The sequence below is a fragment of the Rhineura floridana genome, chromosome 14, assembly GCF_030035675.1.
Source record: "Rhineura floridana isolate rRhiFlo1 chromosome 14, rRhiFlo1.hap2, whole genome shotgun sequence".
Lineage (NCBI taxonomy): Eukaryota > Metazoa > Chordata > Lepidosauria > Squamata > Rhineuridae > Rhineura > Rhineura floridana.
In genome coordinates, this window is record NC_084493.1 from 11,595,356 (window position 1) to 11,612,508 (window position 17,153).

At 41.4% G+C, this 17,153-nt stretch overlaps 1 protein-coding gene across 6 annotated transcripts in view; it reads right to left on the reverse strand.

Annotated features, from left to right (window-relative positions):
* FBN1 (fibrillin 1) overlaps positions 1–17,153 on the reverse strand; it is a 256,376-nt gene that overhangs the window by 62,863 nt on the left and 176,360 nt on the right. For all 6 annotated transcript variants that reach the window (XM_061595358.1, XM_061595355.1, XM_061595357.1 and 3 more), the window contains 3 exons: positions 7,166–7,288; positions 5,700–5,822; positions 3,647–3,772 (listed from right to left, as the gene is read on the reverse strand). In XM_061595358.1, the coding sequence (XP_061451342.1) occupies positions 3,647–3,772; positions 5,700–5,822; positions 7,166–7,288 (372 nt within the window). The remainder of the gene's footprint in view (positions 1–3,646; positions 3,773–5,699; positions 5,823–7,165; positions 7,289–17,153) is intronic.

Here is a 17,153-nt window from a genome sequence, read left to right on the forward strand (position 1 = left end):
TTTCTCCAAAGCAGAGAAGTTGGCATCTTTCAATGAAGGTTCAAGATGTTCCTATTAGGGCTATGCACCAGATTTGGCCAAAGCCTGAACTGAATCAGGCAGCTTCAGGGTTTTCCGAGCTTCAGGGAGACAGGCCTGGATTGCCATGGGTTGGTTGGACAGCCCAGAGCAATCCAGGGTTGTCAGGGGATGGTGTGTTGAAAAACAGGCTTCAGGCAAGAAAAAGGAGAGGTTGGGCGGGAAGGAGGAGAAACAGCGAAACAAAAGGCCTAGGAGTGTAGGTGGGACCTACCTAGAAGGTAGGGGTAGTGATGGTGGATGCCTTTGGGTGTATGGTGCTCCTTTCCTGCCAAGGCCCTATCCATTGAAGCAGTACCCTGCTGGAGCAATTCCTCTGCTAAAAAAGCTGTTATGTGGACGACTGGATTCTGCTGGGTGCAGGGCATTCAGCACCCAGCAGGATTGATGCCTCCATTGCACAGGTGTTGCACAGAGGCATCAATCCTGTGGGGTGCAAAGTGCTCCTCCACAAGCACACCTTCCCTGCAGGGAAGCTGCTTGCGAAAGAGCAGCCTGTAGAATTGACAACCCCCTCTCCCACTCTCAGAGGAGATGCAATGTCTCCTTCCCCAGCTCCCTTCTCAGCCATATGTTTCATTAGGGTTTTTTTGTTTTTTGTTTTAAAACTAATTAAACATCAGTCCCACCTCCAAACTCATTTGGGACCAGATGCAAGGTGAGGCAGGTGGCCCCCAGGATGGCCCAGGGCCAGGAGGCCTGACCTGGGGGGCCTGGATCAGGGCTCTGGGGTGGGGAAAGCTGTGTTCAACCTTAGTTCCTGTTTATCCAGGCATTTGGAACATAAATTGTATTGTTTTGTCATTATTTATTGCTGTTTATTGTAATCTTGAGATTTTATTGATATTTTATTTGTATGGACTAATAGTTTTCTGTCTATGTTAAGCCACTCTGTGCTCAAATATGAAGGGTGAGGTTTAAAAACATTAAAATGCATAAATAAATAAAGTGATATAAGAGTCCTTCCCTCTCATGAGTCCCCATTAGAGATGTGAAGGCCTGGAAAAAACCTGGGAAAATTCAGAAGTGGGGGGGGGTTCTGTTTTTTCCCAAAGCCTTTCTAGTTTTGTTTTTCTGAAAAACTGTGTGTGTGTGTGGGGGGGGAACAACATGTTTTCCCCCTACTATTTTTTTCCCCAGGCCTTCACATCTCTAGTCCCCATTCTTGCCAGAAGGCATGGGAGGGAGGTCTGTTATGTCAAATCCCACAGGGCTTTTGCAAGTCCCTCTCAACTGTTAAGCTAATAGCAGACTCTGCCACTTCCTGCAGATGGATGACGGGTGGGGAAAGAGTGACCACAAATGATGGTTACTAAGCCAAGCCTGCATTTGTGGAACCCTGAGAATAAAGTGATTATCATTATGATGATGGGCAGGCCCTGGGTGGAATCAAGAAGAAAGGGTCTGCATAAGACAGGAATCCCTGGAAGAGGGTGGTGGAATGGATCTCAGAGATACTGTGCTTCATACCAGCCCCTAAGTAAACTGCATTCGGTTTTCTCCTTGAGGAATGAATGACAGCTGTTCAGTTATCTGGGAGAAAGTAAAGATGTGTACTCAAAAGCACTGTGGAAGGCTAACCCGTCCCTTGTCTCTATCGATGCCAGTTTCTGGGGGAGAGTAGGGTTTGCTCCCCCCATCAGGTTTCCTGACTACAGCTTGCTTGCTTTGTCCCACAGAACTTAATATGAGCCACTGAAAATGACTGTGTACTTTGTATTTTAATTATGGATGTTTATGTTTTAAAGCTAGGTCATTGGTTTTTATACTTGTAAACCTCTCAGAAGGCAATTCTGAGATTAAGCAGTATCTAAATTAATAAACAATAACAACAACACTTAATCCAGCTCCTATCTGTAAAACCTCATCTCATTATCTCCATAGTCCCATCCTGGGTTCAGTTTCTTGATCACAACTGAGTGTGATGCTTTTATGTATTATGTATATGATACTATTCACAGAGGCTTAGCATCACTATGAACTGGCAGTACACTGTGACAGAGAAATCAGCCTTCATAATCAACTGTCTGCTGAAGCTTCTCACAATTTTTTCTCAATATCTTTATAAGCTAGAGTCAAACAAGAATTTAGCCAGAATCAGACTTGGGACTGGACTTCCTGATAGTCCGCATGTCCACTCTCTTTGCAGACCAATCCTGAAGGGTTTGAGTGTCTGCAGCTTTTCTCAACACCGGAGGATTTTCTTTGCAGTGACTTCAAAAGCTTCAGTGAGATATCTCTCTAACTCTCCCTGTTTACTTTATCTCTGGAGCTAGGGGAGGGCAGAAGCATCCAATGAGATTGATATGAGGCAGGGCTATAGGATGTCTCCACCAGCCTCCTGCCTGCCTTCCCCCCTCTAGCACATGCTAGGGACTTCTATAGAAGGCATGGGAGGGCTTCTTAAACCTCTCCCAAAGTGTTGCTCTTGAATTTCCAAGGAATGACAACACATGACATTGCCCTGTTCAACTACAGCTTTGCTGGGCTCTCAATAAATGCATGCAAAATGGTGTTGTTACAACACACACGACATTTCTTCCTTGTGCAAATGTGACTCAAGAATGGGCAGCAACAAAGCCCAGTTCCAGGAAGTGAGGCAGCTGCATGTGGGAGACTTGGCAAGTCAGGATCTGGGAACTCTGTGTGTGTGTGTGCGCACGTGCCTTATGGACTGACTACTCTGAGCTTTATTTGCATTTATTTTTCAACTTACATCTTGCTGCCTTCTCAGTCTAAACTGATCAGCGAGAGGCTGGAAGCACAACATTTAAAAAGGTAACACAACATAGAGATTAAAGAGGGACTCTCCTTTTCATCTCTGTAGCATTAAGCATTTAAATGTCCTTATTTATTTATTTATTTATTTATTTATTTATTTATTTATTTAATTAATTAAGCTTATATACCGCCCGACTAGCGAACAGCTCTCTGGGCGGTGAACATAAAAACATACACAATAATAAAATTACAGGATCTAATACAACAAGTATATAAAAGTACACCATCTAAAATAAAATTACAACATTTACTCAAAGTAACTTAGATTAAAATGCCTCAGAGAAGAGAAAGGTTTTAACCTGGCGCCGAAAGGATAATAGTGTCGGCGCCAGGCGTACCTCCTCGTAAACAGAACCCGATGAAAGCAAAACTTTGCAGAAACAAAGGCAGGATAGGACTGCAATCCAGTTTGTCGGAATGCAATCAGATTGGACCAAGTGGGTCCCAACCCTATTAGAACCCATTAAATATTTCAGAATTATGTATTAAGATGGGCCACATTCTATTGTTCAATTAGTTTGGAAGTGCAAGCAAAATAAGTGACAATATTAAAAGTAGCCAAGAAGAAAGATGCCAGAAGCACCTTTTGATCATCTGTCATGCCAAACAATAGAAAGCCAGAAATTCCCAAGTTGGCCCTTCTTATTGTTTCCTTGGGAGACAGGCCTTTGAATTGTTCTTTAAAAAAACCAGGAGACCTGAACCAAAAAAAGGGCAAACAATTGCCTAATCACATTGGATTGCCAAATTAAGGTGAGTGCTGCTTATATATAATGCACTGAATTACCTTCACAGGCTTTCCCATCTGCGCTTGGCAAAAATCCCATATCACATTCACAGCGATAACCTCCTGGGGCATTGAGGCACTGACCATTTTCACAGAGATTCAAGTTTTCCGAACATTCATCAATATCTGAAAAGAAAAAGAAGCCACATTAATGTAATCGTGCTCCCCCCTGTTTCTGTCTTTTATGCAACAATATGTATATCTCCCAAGGCCTGAAATTCTACATTATCTACAACAGAAAATAAAGTATGGGCATATGAACAGTTGCAAAATGGAAAGGGAGAGAGCATGTTCCCTGCTTTGGAAGATATAAAGAGGTAGGACCATAGCTCGGGGGGGGGGATAGATAAATTCTCAGAAATCCTTAAAGCAAAGTGGGACAAATCGTTAAAGAAAAGTGGGACATGCAGCAAAATGCTGCCGTGTATCCTCCCTCTCCAGCCAGCCATTCACAACTAAGTAGAGCATTCCACTCTGCCTCTCTGCTCCCCAGTGTCTTTCTTTCTCAGCTACTATGGCTACTGGGCATTTTCAGTCCTCTTGGGGCTGTTCCTTCCTTGGGCCTGTGACCCTGGAGAGATCACAATAGGTGTGGGCTTCCCAATATGGCACCCGAGGACACCACCATACCTTCAGACACACCCTTAGCACCTGGTTAAGGCTCCCTGCCCCTCCCATTTTTTTAAAAAAATTGGGGGGGTTTGGAGGGTTGCTGGTTTTGGGGAGGTGTTTCTGGCATTTTATTTGTGTTTTATTTGTTGGGGGGTATTTCGCCTGCTTGGGGGGAAGTTATGAATATTAGCATTTTTTCTTCTGTGAAATGAATATTTTTGTGGTGCCAATTAAGTTCCTTAGATTTCCAGATGTGCCCCCACGCTCAAAAAGTCCTTGAATAGACAATAATGGGCTAGATGGGCCAACAGTCTGAACCGATGTAAGCAGATTCATACTTCAAACTGTTAGCCATAACACTATTAGCATATGAGCAGTACAACAGTATATCACATCTCACATTTTAAGATCATTTGGTGTGATGATTTCCTTTATATATATATATCTCACAATTATTATAAAGGTGTTCACACTGCAGGGAAAATGTTAACCTTGCACCCCACTAAAATAAAAAGATTTGGGTGCTTTGGCATGCATGCCATGTATATAGGGATGCTTGAGGAATTTGATTTCTGTGAATTCCCATGTGAACTAATCTGTTTCACATCTCCTGGACTAATGTGCAGATTGGAATGTAATTATCTTTTGGATTTCTCATTTCTCCAAAATTTGCAATACAGTTCCTAGCTCAAAAAAAGCACCACAAAGTATTAAAATTGATATTTTAGGATAAAAGATGTTAAGAAATAGATATGTATTCATTTATATTGTGGATGGAGGAGAAATTTGTTTCGTCTGCATTTGTAATTGAAGTAATTCGCACTTCCTAGACAGATCAGACCACAACCACCTTTGAGATTTTGCACTTCCCCAAATTCTGCAATGCAGTTCTCAACTCAAAACACAGAGCAGAATGCATTAAAAAATCAGGATTAAATACATGCATTGAGATAAAATATGTATTTCAATATGTATCTTGTGATAAAATACTACTCAAGTACATATTTAATTATGAATTTTCATACACACGTTTTAAAAATGCAGATTAATGCAGAAACCGAATGGAACATATGTAATGAATAAACACATGTGAAACTGACATGGACCATCCATCCCTAATTTAAATATGTGTATTTGTGCTTTTTTTTTAAATGTAGATTAAAATGGAAATGAGATGGAACAGAATTATGCTCCATCGAAAAACTGGCACAGAACAGAGAGATCCATCTATCCCTACTTACCATTTAATTGTTTCTAACAATAGCCACACATTAAAACCAGTCAGATGGCCAGACAGATATGTATTCCTGAAAAACATGTTCATATGGTCAAACACTGAGCTGGGGGGGGGGAGGAGGAGACAGCCTAAACAGCACCACTGCAACCTATAAGAAGTATGGGAGGATTACTTTCATGTGTGTATCTTCAAAGGAAAGCTCACCTGTACATGTGAATCCATCCCCAGTGTACCCTTCTTTACACAGGCAACGGTATGATCCCATGGTGTTTTTGCAATCAGCATGTGGGCTGCACATGTGCGTCCCATTGGAGCATTCATCGATGTCTGAAGAGAACAAAAAGCGCATTAATAAGAACACAACTATTTATCATTGCAAACTTAAAAGCTTAAAGGCTGTGGGGGGAAATGGCAGACAATTCATGGGACAATTTGAAAGGTGTAATATAACACAAACTAAATATGACACTACAGCCCTCCGTGGCGCAGAGAGGTAAGCGGCGGTAACGCAGCCGAAGCTCTGCTCATGGCCGGAGTTCGATTCCAACAGAAGGAGGAAGTCGAATCTCCGGTAAAAAGGGGTCGAGGTCCACTCAGCCTTCCATCCATCCGTGGTCGGTAAAATGAGTACCCGGCATATGCTGGGGGGTAAAGAAAGGCTGGGGATGGAACTGGCAATCCCACCCCATATATACGGTCTGCCTAGTAAACATCGCAAGACATCACCCTAAGAGTCGGAAACGACTCGCACTATAAGTGTGGGGACACCTTTACCTTTAAATATGACACTTAGCAATGAATCTGATGGAAAAACAAAAGGTGGGGGGTTGGAGGAAGACTGCTGTCCAGAGGATGCAGAAACATTATATTCAGCACCCTGAAAGAAACAGTGCCACAATATAGCATATGGATTAGGTCTAAAGCATGACGTACAGGGAACTGAAGATCATTCAAGGAAGAGTAATGAGCCTAAGGTTCAAAGAGTTACTTAAGCTGCACCAAAGGCCTTGTGCAATCCCAGTTAAAGCTTTTAAAAAACACCATACATTCATACCATATCAAAATTCTGCTCTGAGAGTAGATTTATACAAAATTCCCAAGTCTAACTAAATTCAGATAAGTACTTAAGATGAAGACTACCAATTGCTGTATCAGCCAGCTCATCACCCAAACATTGCAGTAAATGAAAAAGTTAGAATTGATATACCAGGAACTTAAATCAAAGATACTTAAAAATAAGCTTATGGAAGTTACTATAGGTTAAAAATAGCTGCTATGGTACATCCAAATACTTCACAAATTGTTATTACAAAAGCTGTAATAAAGACTGAGAAGAATTGTTTATGCTCCCAGGAAGGGAAACCGAAGTTATTTTAGGTTGGGAAAATAAAAAATTTAAAATCATCTGGGCAACAGTACAAGAGGTCTAAAGCAGCAGCAAAATTTCCTTCTCTAGAAGTTTTCAAGGAGCAGTTAGATAAAAAACTATAAGAGGTTGCTAAAGTCAATGAGATGTCTGCACTGGTGGATAAAGTTGGATTTAGTAAGTACAAGGTCACTTCCAGATAAAATGAAGCCAATGGATAACAAAATGATTACTGTACTTTCAGCACTGACATAGATATATTTCAAAGGTTAAAAAAAAACCATCCAGAGTTCCTCAAACTCACCTGTACATTTGATACCATCTCCAAGCCAACCTGGGCTGCAACTGCATTTGAAACTTCCAGCTGTGTTTGTACAGATAGCATTCCGGTCACAATTATGGGCTCCAATTTCACACTCATTAATATCTGCGGAGAGAAAAAGTAAAGTCTAAGGCATGCATGTCATCATTTTCTCAGAACTTCCTGGACAAACACTTTTTTCTTTAATTACTTTATTTTCTAATAAACAACTGGCAAATCTGTGAGCACAGTATTCAAGCATCTAATAAACAGATTTGAACAGCTGGAATGATTCCACAGAGAGCATCACCATCATCTTGTCATTGCATGGTTTGATTGTGCATAGATGAGACATTTGGTCTTACCGTGAAATGTTCTGTTTAAAGTTTAAACTTTACAGTTCTGTTTCTTGTGGCTATTACCTCAGCTCAAAGAGTGTTTGAGTTGAGTCTGATTCAGCCGGCCAAGATAGTGGCACGTTCCACAAGGGCAGCAGCCACGGCAGCCACTTTTTCCCTCAATGCTTCTCTAAAGGAGATATGCAGAGCAGCAACATGGGCTAGTCCTAACACATTTATATAGCATTACAAAATTGATGCTTATGCGTCGGCCGAGGCTGCATATTTTCCCATGACATTAATGTAGTACAGCCCAGCTAATTCCAGCCCTACATGGATCAGGTTTGGTATGTCCACCTGAGATCATCTTTCCATGCATCTTTCCATGCATCTTTCCATGCACAGGAGAAGAGACATTTGGTCTTACTGTGAAACGGTCTTCTCTGCACGTCAATATGATCTCAGGGCCACCTATGGGGTGCTGGGTTGCCAACACTGATTCTAGCTTTCTCTTATTAGCAGACAGTGTGTAAGTGCTGTTCTGTTTTCTGATTTCTTTGGTCGCTGTTATGTACATTTTCTCGTCTAGTTGGCTTGTTATCAAAGAGCTGTAGCAAGTAGCTAGGGAGAGTGAGAAGTCCCTGCAAAATCGAACAGCACTTTTTCTGCCTTCAGCCACTAGGTGGAGCTAGTTACCCCACCTGAGATCATCTTTCCATACACAGAATACCCGCAGAACAATGAAATGCCAGGAAGCCGGCAGAGAGAGGGCTGGGGGAGGAGCTGGCAGAAAATGCCACGGGATCCTCCTCCTGCTTGCAAGCAGCCGGCTTGCCTGAAGCGCCGGCTCCTACAAACAGCCTCCCAGGGAGTAAGCACTCCCTGTAGTCCATGGAAAATGGAAATGGACTGCCTTCAAGTCAATTCCAACTTATGGTGACCCTATGAATAGGGTTTTCATGGTAAGCGGTATTCAGAGGGGGTTTACCATTGTCTTCCTCTGAGGCTGAGAGGCAGTGACTGGCCTAACGTCACCCAATGAGCTTCATGGCTATGTGGGGATCTGAACCCTGGTCTCCCAGGTCATAGTCCAACACTCTAACCACTACCCCACACTGGCTCTCCACAAAAACAAAAAAGCCTGCCTAAACAAAACTGTCTTAACAATGGAAACTAAAACTTGTTTGCGGCAGGATTGAGACCAGGGGGAGGGCTCTGAACCCGAGGAGGATCTTGCATTAAGTCCCCCCATGGCTCCTCCCCACCACACCCCTGAACACCCTGTTTTCAGGGCTTCAGCTGGTCCTCTGTCTGCTCAGCTGTCTGTCCCCAGCGGACTTGCACAGAGCCCAACACAACCAGGAGCCTACCGACATAGCCCAGGCTCCTTAGCATCCAACTCACCCAGTCCAGTGGAAAGATGAGTTGGATTGCACCCCAAATCTTTTAGATTACTTACACTTTCACTCACAGCAACCTGTATAAATCAACTTCTGTATTACCAAATGACTGCAGAACAGGTGAAGACGAGGAATGAATGAGGAATTTTATTTCTGTGAATTCTGATGTGAAGTAATCTGATCCATACTTCCCAGACTATCTTGCAGATCTGAATGTATTGATTACAAGACCTTTCATATGGAATCTTGACTGGTTTCAAAACCTTTCATATGGAGTTAAATCTGCATTAATTTTCCTTCTCTAGGTTTTTTTTATAAAATACCTTAATTGAAAATATTGATACCATTGAGATCTGTAAGTTCAGTTACTGTAACAATTCTCCCATTCTTCAAAATGTCTCTCTTGAAATATAAATCCACATTACCCAATATATAGAAAAAAGATTGCAACTTTGTTGTGTCAATACATTTTTAATAATTATTTCATACTCAAAATGTAGCTTCAATACTTACATTGGATTTTGAAAGATGTTAACTAGTACTCTGCTTTCTTACAAATGCCCATGGGAAATATTCATGTGATATTTTAGTATATGTCTGCATCAAGCTTCATATTGGAATATCATGTTCTCTATCTTTTCATTATGCGATCAATTTAATCCGTATGGCATCATAATATAGAATTAAATCAAGGCACTTCATGTGTCCCTTATTACAAGGTTTTTGTAACATTATAAATGATACTCTAGGGTGGTTATTTTCCGTTAGACAAAAAAAGATACCAACAGCTTTTGCCACTTCTTCAAAATTGTTCGTGATGTTGATACAGTTACATTTTCAAACCAAAACTTTGGTATTATATTCATTTTCAAAATGGCAAATCTACCCACCCAGGAAGTTACTAGCTTGCTCCATTTTTTAAATCTTTTTTTTCCAAAAGGAATACAATTTGCCCAAAAAAGCTCTTCAACAGGTGAAAGTTACATGCATTCCAAGATACCTCATAGAATGATACAATCATAATTTCTTGTATAGTTTTATTGTCTCTCATCTTAAATTGCTAAAGATTCAATGGCAAACAAGATTACCCACAATGGACAACTGTCATGTACTACAAGCCATTTTTAAAAAGCTAGAATAAATTTTAGGTTAAAAATAAAAATTGACCATTCTTTGGGACTTCTGCTGTGATGTCATGATGCCAAAAAAAGTTTTTGTGCCTCCCTTCCAAAGAATTTTGTATGTATTTTTTTTATTTTAATTTTAAAAAACTTTTTTTTACTGACTGCTCACATACATCCCTCCCATGTTGTAATTCTGTGATACCAAGAAGTTTTGTACCCAAGAGACAAAACCCTGCCCGTTTGTTTTAACTGAATTTAATAACACAAACTATTTAACACAGTGTAGAATATCTGATGGGAAAGCCTTTTGGAAGTCAGCTGTGAGAACTGCAGTTCTCACCATGCCCTCCTTTTATACTTTGGCCACATCCACTTTGACTTGTGGTCCCCAAAGGCCTGATCATGGGTCAATGTGGCCCTCAGCTTGAAAAGGTCTACACTAAAAGTGACTAACCAATCTAACAAAGCTTTGTGTAGCTATTCTTTGCAACACACTGGATATATTTTTTAAATGCTTAAAGTAAACCTTCAGGAGAATGCACACACTCAAAGGCATGCTTCCAGATTTGATTTGATTTTTTGCTCCTGACTAAAACAAACGTTTCAGGAATTTCTTGATACAGAAACCCATGCATTTTTAAAAATATATATATATCCCTTTTATTGGTGTATGTCCTTCATTCTGTTAGTTCTTCCATCAAATAAAAATCATACTCAATTCATCACAAGTTGTTCTAGTCCCTTTATCTAGTACATTTTTTACATTGCTCATGCTTTCCTGCTAAGGCTGGTCCCAGGAATAACAGCTGGCTGGGGAGGCAGGGGGAAACAATATGTGAGTGACTGAATTTGTAGTTGCAGATTTAGTAGACCACCCAGGATGAAATTCAGCCAAAGTCAGTGCTACCTGATGTGAAAGTACCCCAAAGAGTTCCACTTCCTATTCAGCTCAAGACCGTAAAATACACAGATATTTTCATAGGTTCAGCTGATCCTAAAATAGCAGAATTATCTCCCCAAAGGCTCAACCCATGAAGGGACAGATAAATACTGTAGAGCCATATATATCTGTATATTTGTTTAGAAAATGTGACATCTTGACCTTCAGTGCAATTTCAACTCTTGGGGTAGCTTACAGTTATAAAACAAAATCAGCAAGGGCCGGTGAGGTGGTTCATGGGGTGAAACTGCAGGAGGTCGCTGCATGGTAACAGAGCAGGGAACATAATTTCTGCTCTCACCTTTCAGTTCCAGGGGGTGGGTGTGCCACAGCTAGCATGGCACAAGTACACAGGGTTGTATCCAATCATATTCTACTCCAGGTTGGATTACTGTAATGCGTTCTATGTGGGGCTGCCCTTGAGGTTGGTCCAGAAGCTGCAGCTGGTGCAAAATGTGGTGGCACAACTAATCGCTGGGGCAGGGTATCGCCAATATGTCACCCCACTGCTGAAAGAATTGCACTGGCTGCCCATTAGCTACTGGGCCAAGTTTAAGGTTCTCGTTTTGGTATACAAAGCCCTATACAAGCTTGGCACCAGGATACCCGAAAGATCATCTTACCTCTTATAAACCCAGTCAGTGAGGGCCTCCTGCAGATACCATCTTATCAGGAGGTCCGTTCTGAATAACATAGGAAGTGGACCTTTAGTGTTGTGGCACCTACCCTTTGGAATTCCCTTAAATATTAGACAGGCACCATCTGTGTTATCTTTTTGGTGCCTACTGAAGACCTTCCTCTTTCAACAAGCAGAGACCTTATCCCAGTCTGTGTCTGTGTTGGAATTGCCTTTTAAGATGTTTTTGATGATTTAAAAAAATGTTTTGTTTTAATATGTTTTTAAGTCTGTTTTTAGATGTTTTACAGTGTTTTTAGTATTTTGTTTGCTGCCCTGGGCTCCTTCTGGAATGAAGGGAGGGTCATCAATTTAATAAATAAAAATAAATAAAAATAATACTCAGAGTAGACCCACTGAATTAATGGACCTACATTAGTCATGCCCATTAATTACAATGGCTCTAATGTGAGTAGGAGTCATACTGGATGCAACCCACAGTTGCTTAATGGATAGTTGGCTCAACATGGATATAAGCTGCTGAAGTCATCAAGGGCAACCATCCAATCAGCAACCCTACACTCCGTGCTGGCTGCACCATACACATACATGTCCAATGGTGACTCCCAGCACTGGAAGCTCTATTATTTTATTTTAAGAAAGCACCAAAAGAGCTGCTGAGGGGAGAAAGAGTAGAAGGAGGACACAGTAACAGTCTTCAGGAGGACATTCCACACTGTTCCAAAGCTGTCATTTTGTGCCCTGAACATTTTTTGAAGGAAACTAAGTTTGCATAGCTCTAGTTTCAGTAAGAAGAAAGAAGGAGCCTTAACACAGTGGTTTTCAAACTGTGTCAATTTGGTCCCCAGATTATGAAATCAAAATAAAATTAACTTTCAACTTTCCAGCAATACAAAGAGACCAGGGGTTGTTACCCTATCAAGTCTCTTGAATTCCTGCAGAACCACTGTGAAGCAAGCTGCTACGCAGCATGACTAAAGATAACCAGCACTGGCTCTAAAAAGAAGAGCAAAATATTCACTGACTTTACTAAAAGCAAGAGTACAGTGTCAAGACTGTATAAACATTTTCTCTATCTATCCCCTACTTTTCTAATCTTGTTTCCTTGCAAAGTTTCCCTTTGAGTGCAAAGTTGTGGCAAGCCAATAAAAACAAACATTCTAGCCCAAGGCTGACCCTGCATCCTCAGCCAGTCTCACTGCTTCTTCTTACTAGAGCACATGTCTTCTTATCTCTGCAAGTAACTTCGATTAACATTATGTGAGGGCTCTGCTTTATTTTTTCAGGCCAGTTTGCATCACACACATAGGAAGCAAGTTTGCCTTGGCTAATAAGTTGCAAGCACAAATCACAATTCATTTCACTCTAAGAAAGTTTGTAGTGGCCTGCGACACTCTCTACAAACTATGAGCATGATACAATCCAAGATTAACTTCCCTGTTTTTAAATTTTTTAAATATTTTATTCTATCTAAGACCTATACAAAGTTCAAACGAAAACAAGACCAAAACTATATTAATGAGGCAGAACACACAAAGAGGTCATGTGAACTGGTCGCAAGACTGCAGTATTTAAGAGCAGACACTGAAAAAGAGCTACATTCTGGCTCTCACACTGAACTTATTTTATCTCATTGAACTAAAGAACATAAATCACTCTTGAGGGCCATCAACCCAACAGCAACTATCTGCTCAGCCTGTGGTATCCATATACATTCCAATTATGTCTGGGTAGGATTCATATTGTTGTGAATACTTGAACTGAAGGAAGGCATGTAAATAAATAAATAAAATGTAAACAGCAGAAACAGATGGTGGTGCATTTGATACGAACGCACAGAATCCAGTCTGATTCTGTGAGGAAATGCACTGTTTAAAGTTATGGACTGACCCATATCCTAGGTCCCCACACCTCTGTGACTTGTAGGTCAAATTCCTGCTGCTATTTGCTTTTTCTGAAGGCTGCTTTGCACATTCCACAGGGGCAGCAAGGGAGAAAGAAGTAGAAAGAAGTTAGCAACTTGCACTTCATCTGTCCCCCAGCCCAGAATCTTGGCGAACGGAAAATGAGAGAACAGGTAGCAGCCAGGAGATCAGCATGGGCAGGGCATTGCTCACTTGGCTTCCCAAATGCCACACACTGCAGCCAGTTATCAAGAGAGAGAGGGGCAAGGCAGCAGAGAGCTTGGCACAGGAGTGTTGGATTGGCTCCACCACTGGGCCCATACTGCACCAAGCACCCTGCTGCCTTGTCCTTCTCAGTAACCGGCAGCAACAATGGCAATGGGAGGTCGGGTGAGCAATGTGGGGCCCCTTCCCACTACTGGGGAAACATTTATCTTTGTAGGGTTGTGTATTCTGTCCAAGTCAGCCTTGATATCTAGGATGATATTTTACATGATGTAAAGTCAGGATCATTCAGACCATGGTATTCCCGATCCCTATGTATGGATGTGAAAGTTGGACAGTGAAAAAAGTGGATAAGAGAAAAATCAGCTCATTTGAAATGTGGTGTTGGAGGAGAGCTTTGTGCATACCATGGACTGCGAAAAAGACAAATGATTGGGTGTTAGAACAAATTAAACCAGAACTACTACTAGAAGCTAAAATGATGAAACTGAGGTTATCATACTTTCGACACTTAATGAGAAGACATGATTCCCTAGAAAAGACAATAATGCTGGGGAAAACAGATGAGAGTAGAAAAAGAGGAAGACCAAACAAGAGATGGATTGATTCCATAAAGGAAACCATAGACCTGAACTTATAGGATCTGAACAGGGTGGTTCACGACAGATGCTCTTGGAGGTCACTGATTCATAAGGTCGCCATAAGTCGTAATCGACTTGAAGGCACATAACAACAAAAGTTGTGTCTAGTTTTTCTCTCTCAAAGTTTGTTTTTAAAAAACAAAATTTGGCCTCAGAGGCTGTTGGCTGAAGTGGAAAACCCACTGGGGAGAGGATTTTAACCTTCCCTTTTCAGGTGGTTTTTCTACTGAAAATGACCCCCCCCCAAGCTTTTCCCCATGACAGAAAACATACATGTATCCATACTTAATTGTTCATGTTTCCTCTTGGCGCTGAGACCTTGGAGAGTTGCTGCCCGTCAAAGCAGTCTTGTCATAGGCAGCTTCCTATCTTCCTAGCAGAAATGTAAATGAGTTGAACCTGGGAATTTGTTGTTGTGTATGGCTGCACCAAGAGCCGTTAAAGAAATATTCTAGGAGGGGCCCAAAAGCCTCTACCTGCTGAAAGGGTAAATGATAAGACTCAGGTCAGGATGGGGTGGCCAAGAAGACAGCCCTTGAACCAAGTCCAACTCTCACATTGGATACCTTGGAACTCTTCCAATAAAGTTCCAAAAACAGGGGGGGAGAGCTTCCTTTTGGGATCATGCTGGCTTGTGCTTCCTGCAAAGTCTTTACTAATCCAAACGTAGCTAAGGAGCAGGGTATGGGGAGAGGTGGCAAAGACAAGGGATCTAGCTAAGTTGAAGAGAGGTTTTCTCTTGGCACAGTAGGGCAGGCTTGAAGAATAGAAGCATGGATAGAAGCATGAAGCACATCACTGAAAGGACTGGACAAAATGAGACTGACAGTGGTCACATTTAGTACAGAGCTGGACAGAAGGGACATTCAATGACAAAGGAGCAGAGCTTGGAAAAGTTACTTTTTTGAACTACAACTCCCATCAGGCCCAGCCATGCTATGCTGGCTGGGGCTGATGGGAGTTGTAGTTCAAAAAAGTAACTTTTCCAAGCTCTGCAAAGGACACAGGCTATGGTCTACAGGTACAATACAACTTTCCTGCCACAGAGCTGCAAGGTTAAGATGTAGCTATTTTGCACAAGGAGGCGGGAAATAAACAAGCCAGACACATGTATGGGGTAAACTAGGGCCACTTTATTAACTACAGCTTAAGAACATATGAAGTCACGAACTTATAAATCTCTGACTTCTAAAATGCATAGGGAATTGAAACATGTGTGGGAAATCCATCAATCCTTGTCAGGCTCCTAAGCCTGTCATGCCCGGGCGAGCCAATTTTCTCAGGCATTTATGAATTGTTAACTCAGTTGTGTAATAAGGGAATCAGATTTTTGTTTTTATTTATGGTTTTATTCGCTTTTGTTTTGTTAATGGAACATATTGTGGTAGCCTGCCCTGAGACCAATTTAATATAGGCCAGGTCATAAATATTTTAATTAGTAATTAAAAAAAAATAAAACATGTTGTTCACAATGAGCCTCTGGCCAACCAGAACTTACACCCAAGTGACTGAGGTGTCACTTTTGGGAAAAGGTGAAGTTGTTTTCCAAGAAATGTACATTTAGATTTAACCCAATTTCCAGGGAGAAGATGTTTGCTGGAGGAAGCCTTTTTTGTCGTTCCCCCCCCGCCCCCAGCTAATGAATAGCTAAATACAGATATAGAGGTACATACTTGCATTATATATGGCAAAGGATCTGAAGACTAATCAGGCCACTTATGTTGTGGTCAATATAAAAGATACAGCTATGGGAGTAGGGTTGGCTTAAACCACTATTGTTCCCTATGATTCTTCTGCAATGGCACAGCACTCATTGCCCACAGCAAAGTCAAAATATATAGTTCCAGGGCATGTGCAGAGTTCCAACTGAACCAAGCTTCTCGATAACAGACGCTGGAAGGAATATTTTGACATTTGCCAGTGGAGGATGGGTAAAATTCATTGAGGATCAGATGTCATGAATACACGAAATCCGAAGCTTTGATGACATACAACTCGCTGGAATTGGGGCAGGGTTTTTATGCAGCGCTGCTCTGGACTCCCTGCTCCCAACCTCCTTCTGTGTTGTATTCCTCAGTCATGCAATATATGCACATAGCTCAGCTGATCCAACTCACTTTCTTTTCCAGATAATTAAAGATAACAGCATCAATCCCACCCAGATTTCTGTCATTGGTAATGTATATCTTTTCATAAAACCAAATATTTCCCTAAACTCTACCCACATTCTTACTGAGAACTGAAGTGAAAACAGATTAACATCTGCATAGAATGGGACTGCATGTCAGTGGGTGGGTTATGAACAAAGTTAAATGACTGGGGGGGGTGAGGGGGGAAAACATGTTTACTTGTTCAAATGGAAACAATCAGTCATGACCAAAGAGATGAAATATGTAGATGCAACTGTCAGAGGACATTATGTAGTTGTTCTCATGAACAAAGAACTTACTCTTCAAAGTTGTGTTCACATTTTTGCAATTTCTAAAGAAGAAGAGTGTTGGGACCTTTGGCATGGCTACAAGACAGTGCATCCCCCATTGTCAAGCTGTTCAGCCCAAATGCACACATTTTTAATACTGTCACTAAATACTGTGTCACTGGGGTCTCCAGTCTGGCAATAGGAAACAGAGCTCTTGGCTCGGTCTGAGCAATAAAATAGGCACAGACATTTTAACAAAGGAATTTGGAGAACTGGAATAAGAGGATGACCCCTGTTCTGCTTCCAAGGGCAGCTGCCAATACTGTGTTAATGTTTAGGTGAGCAGTAAAAGGAACACATACT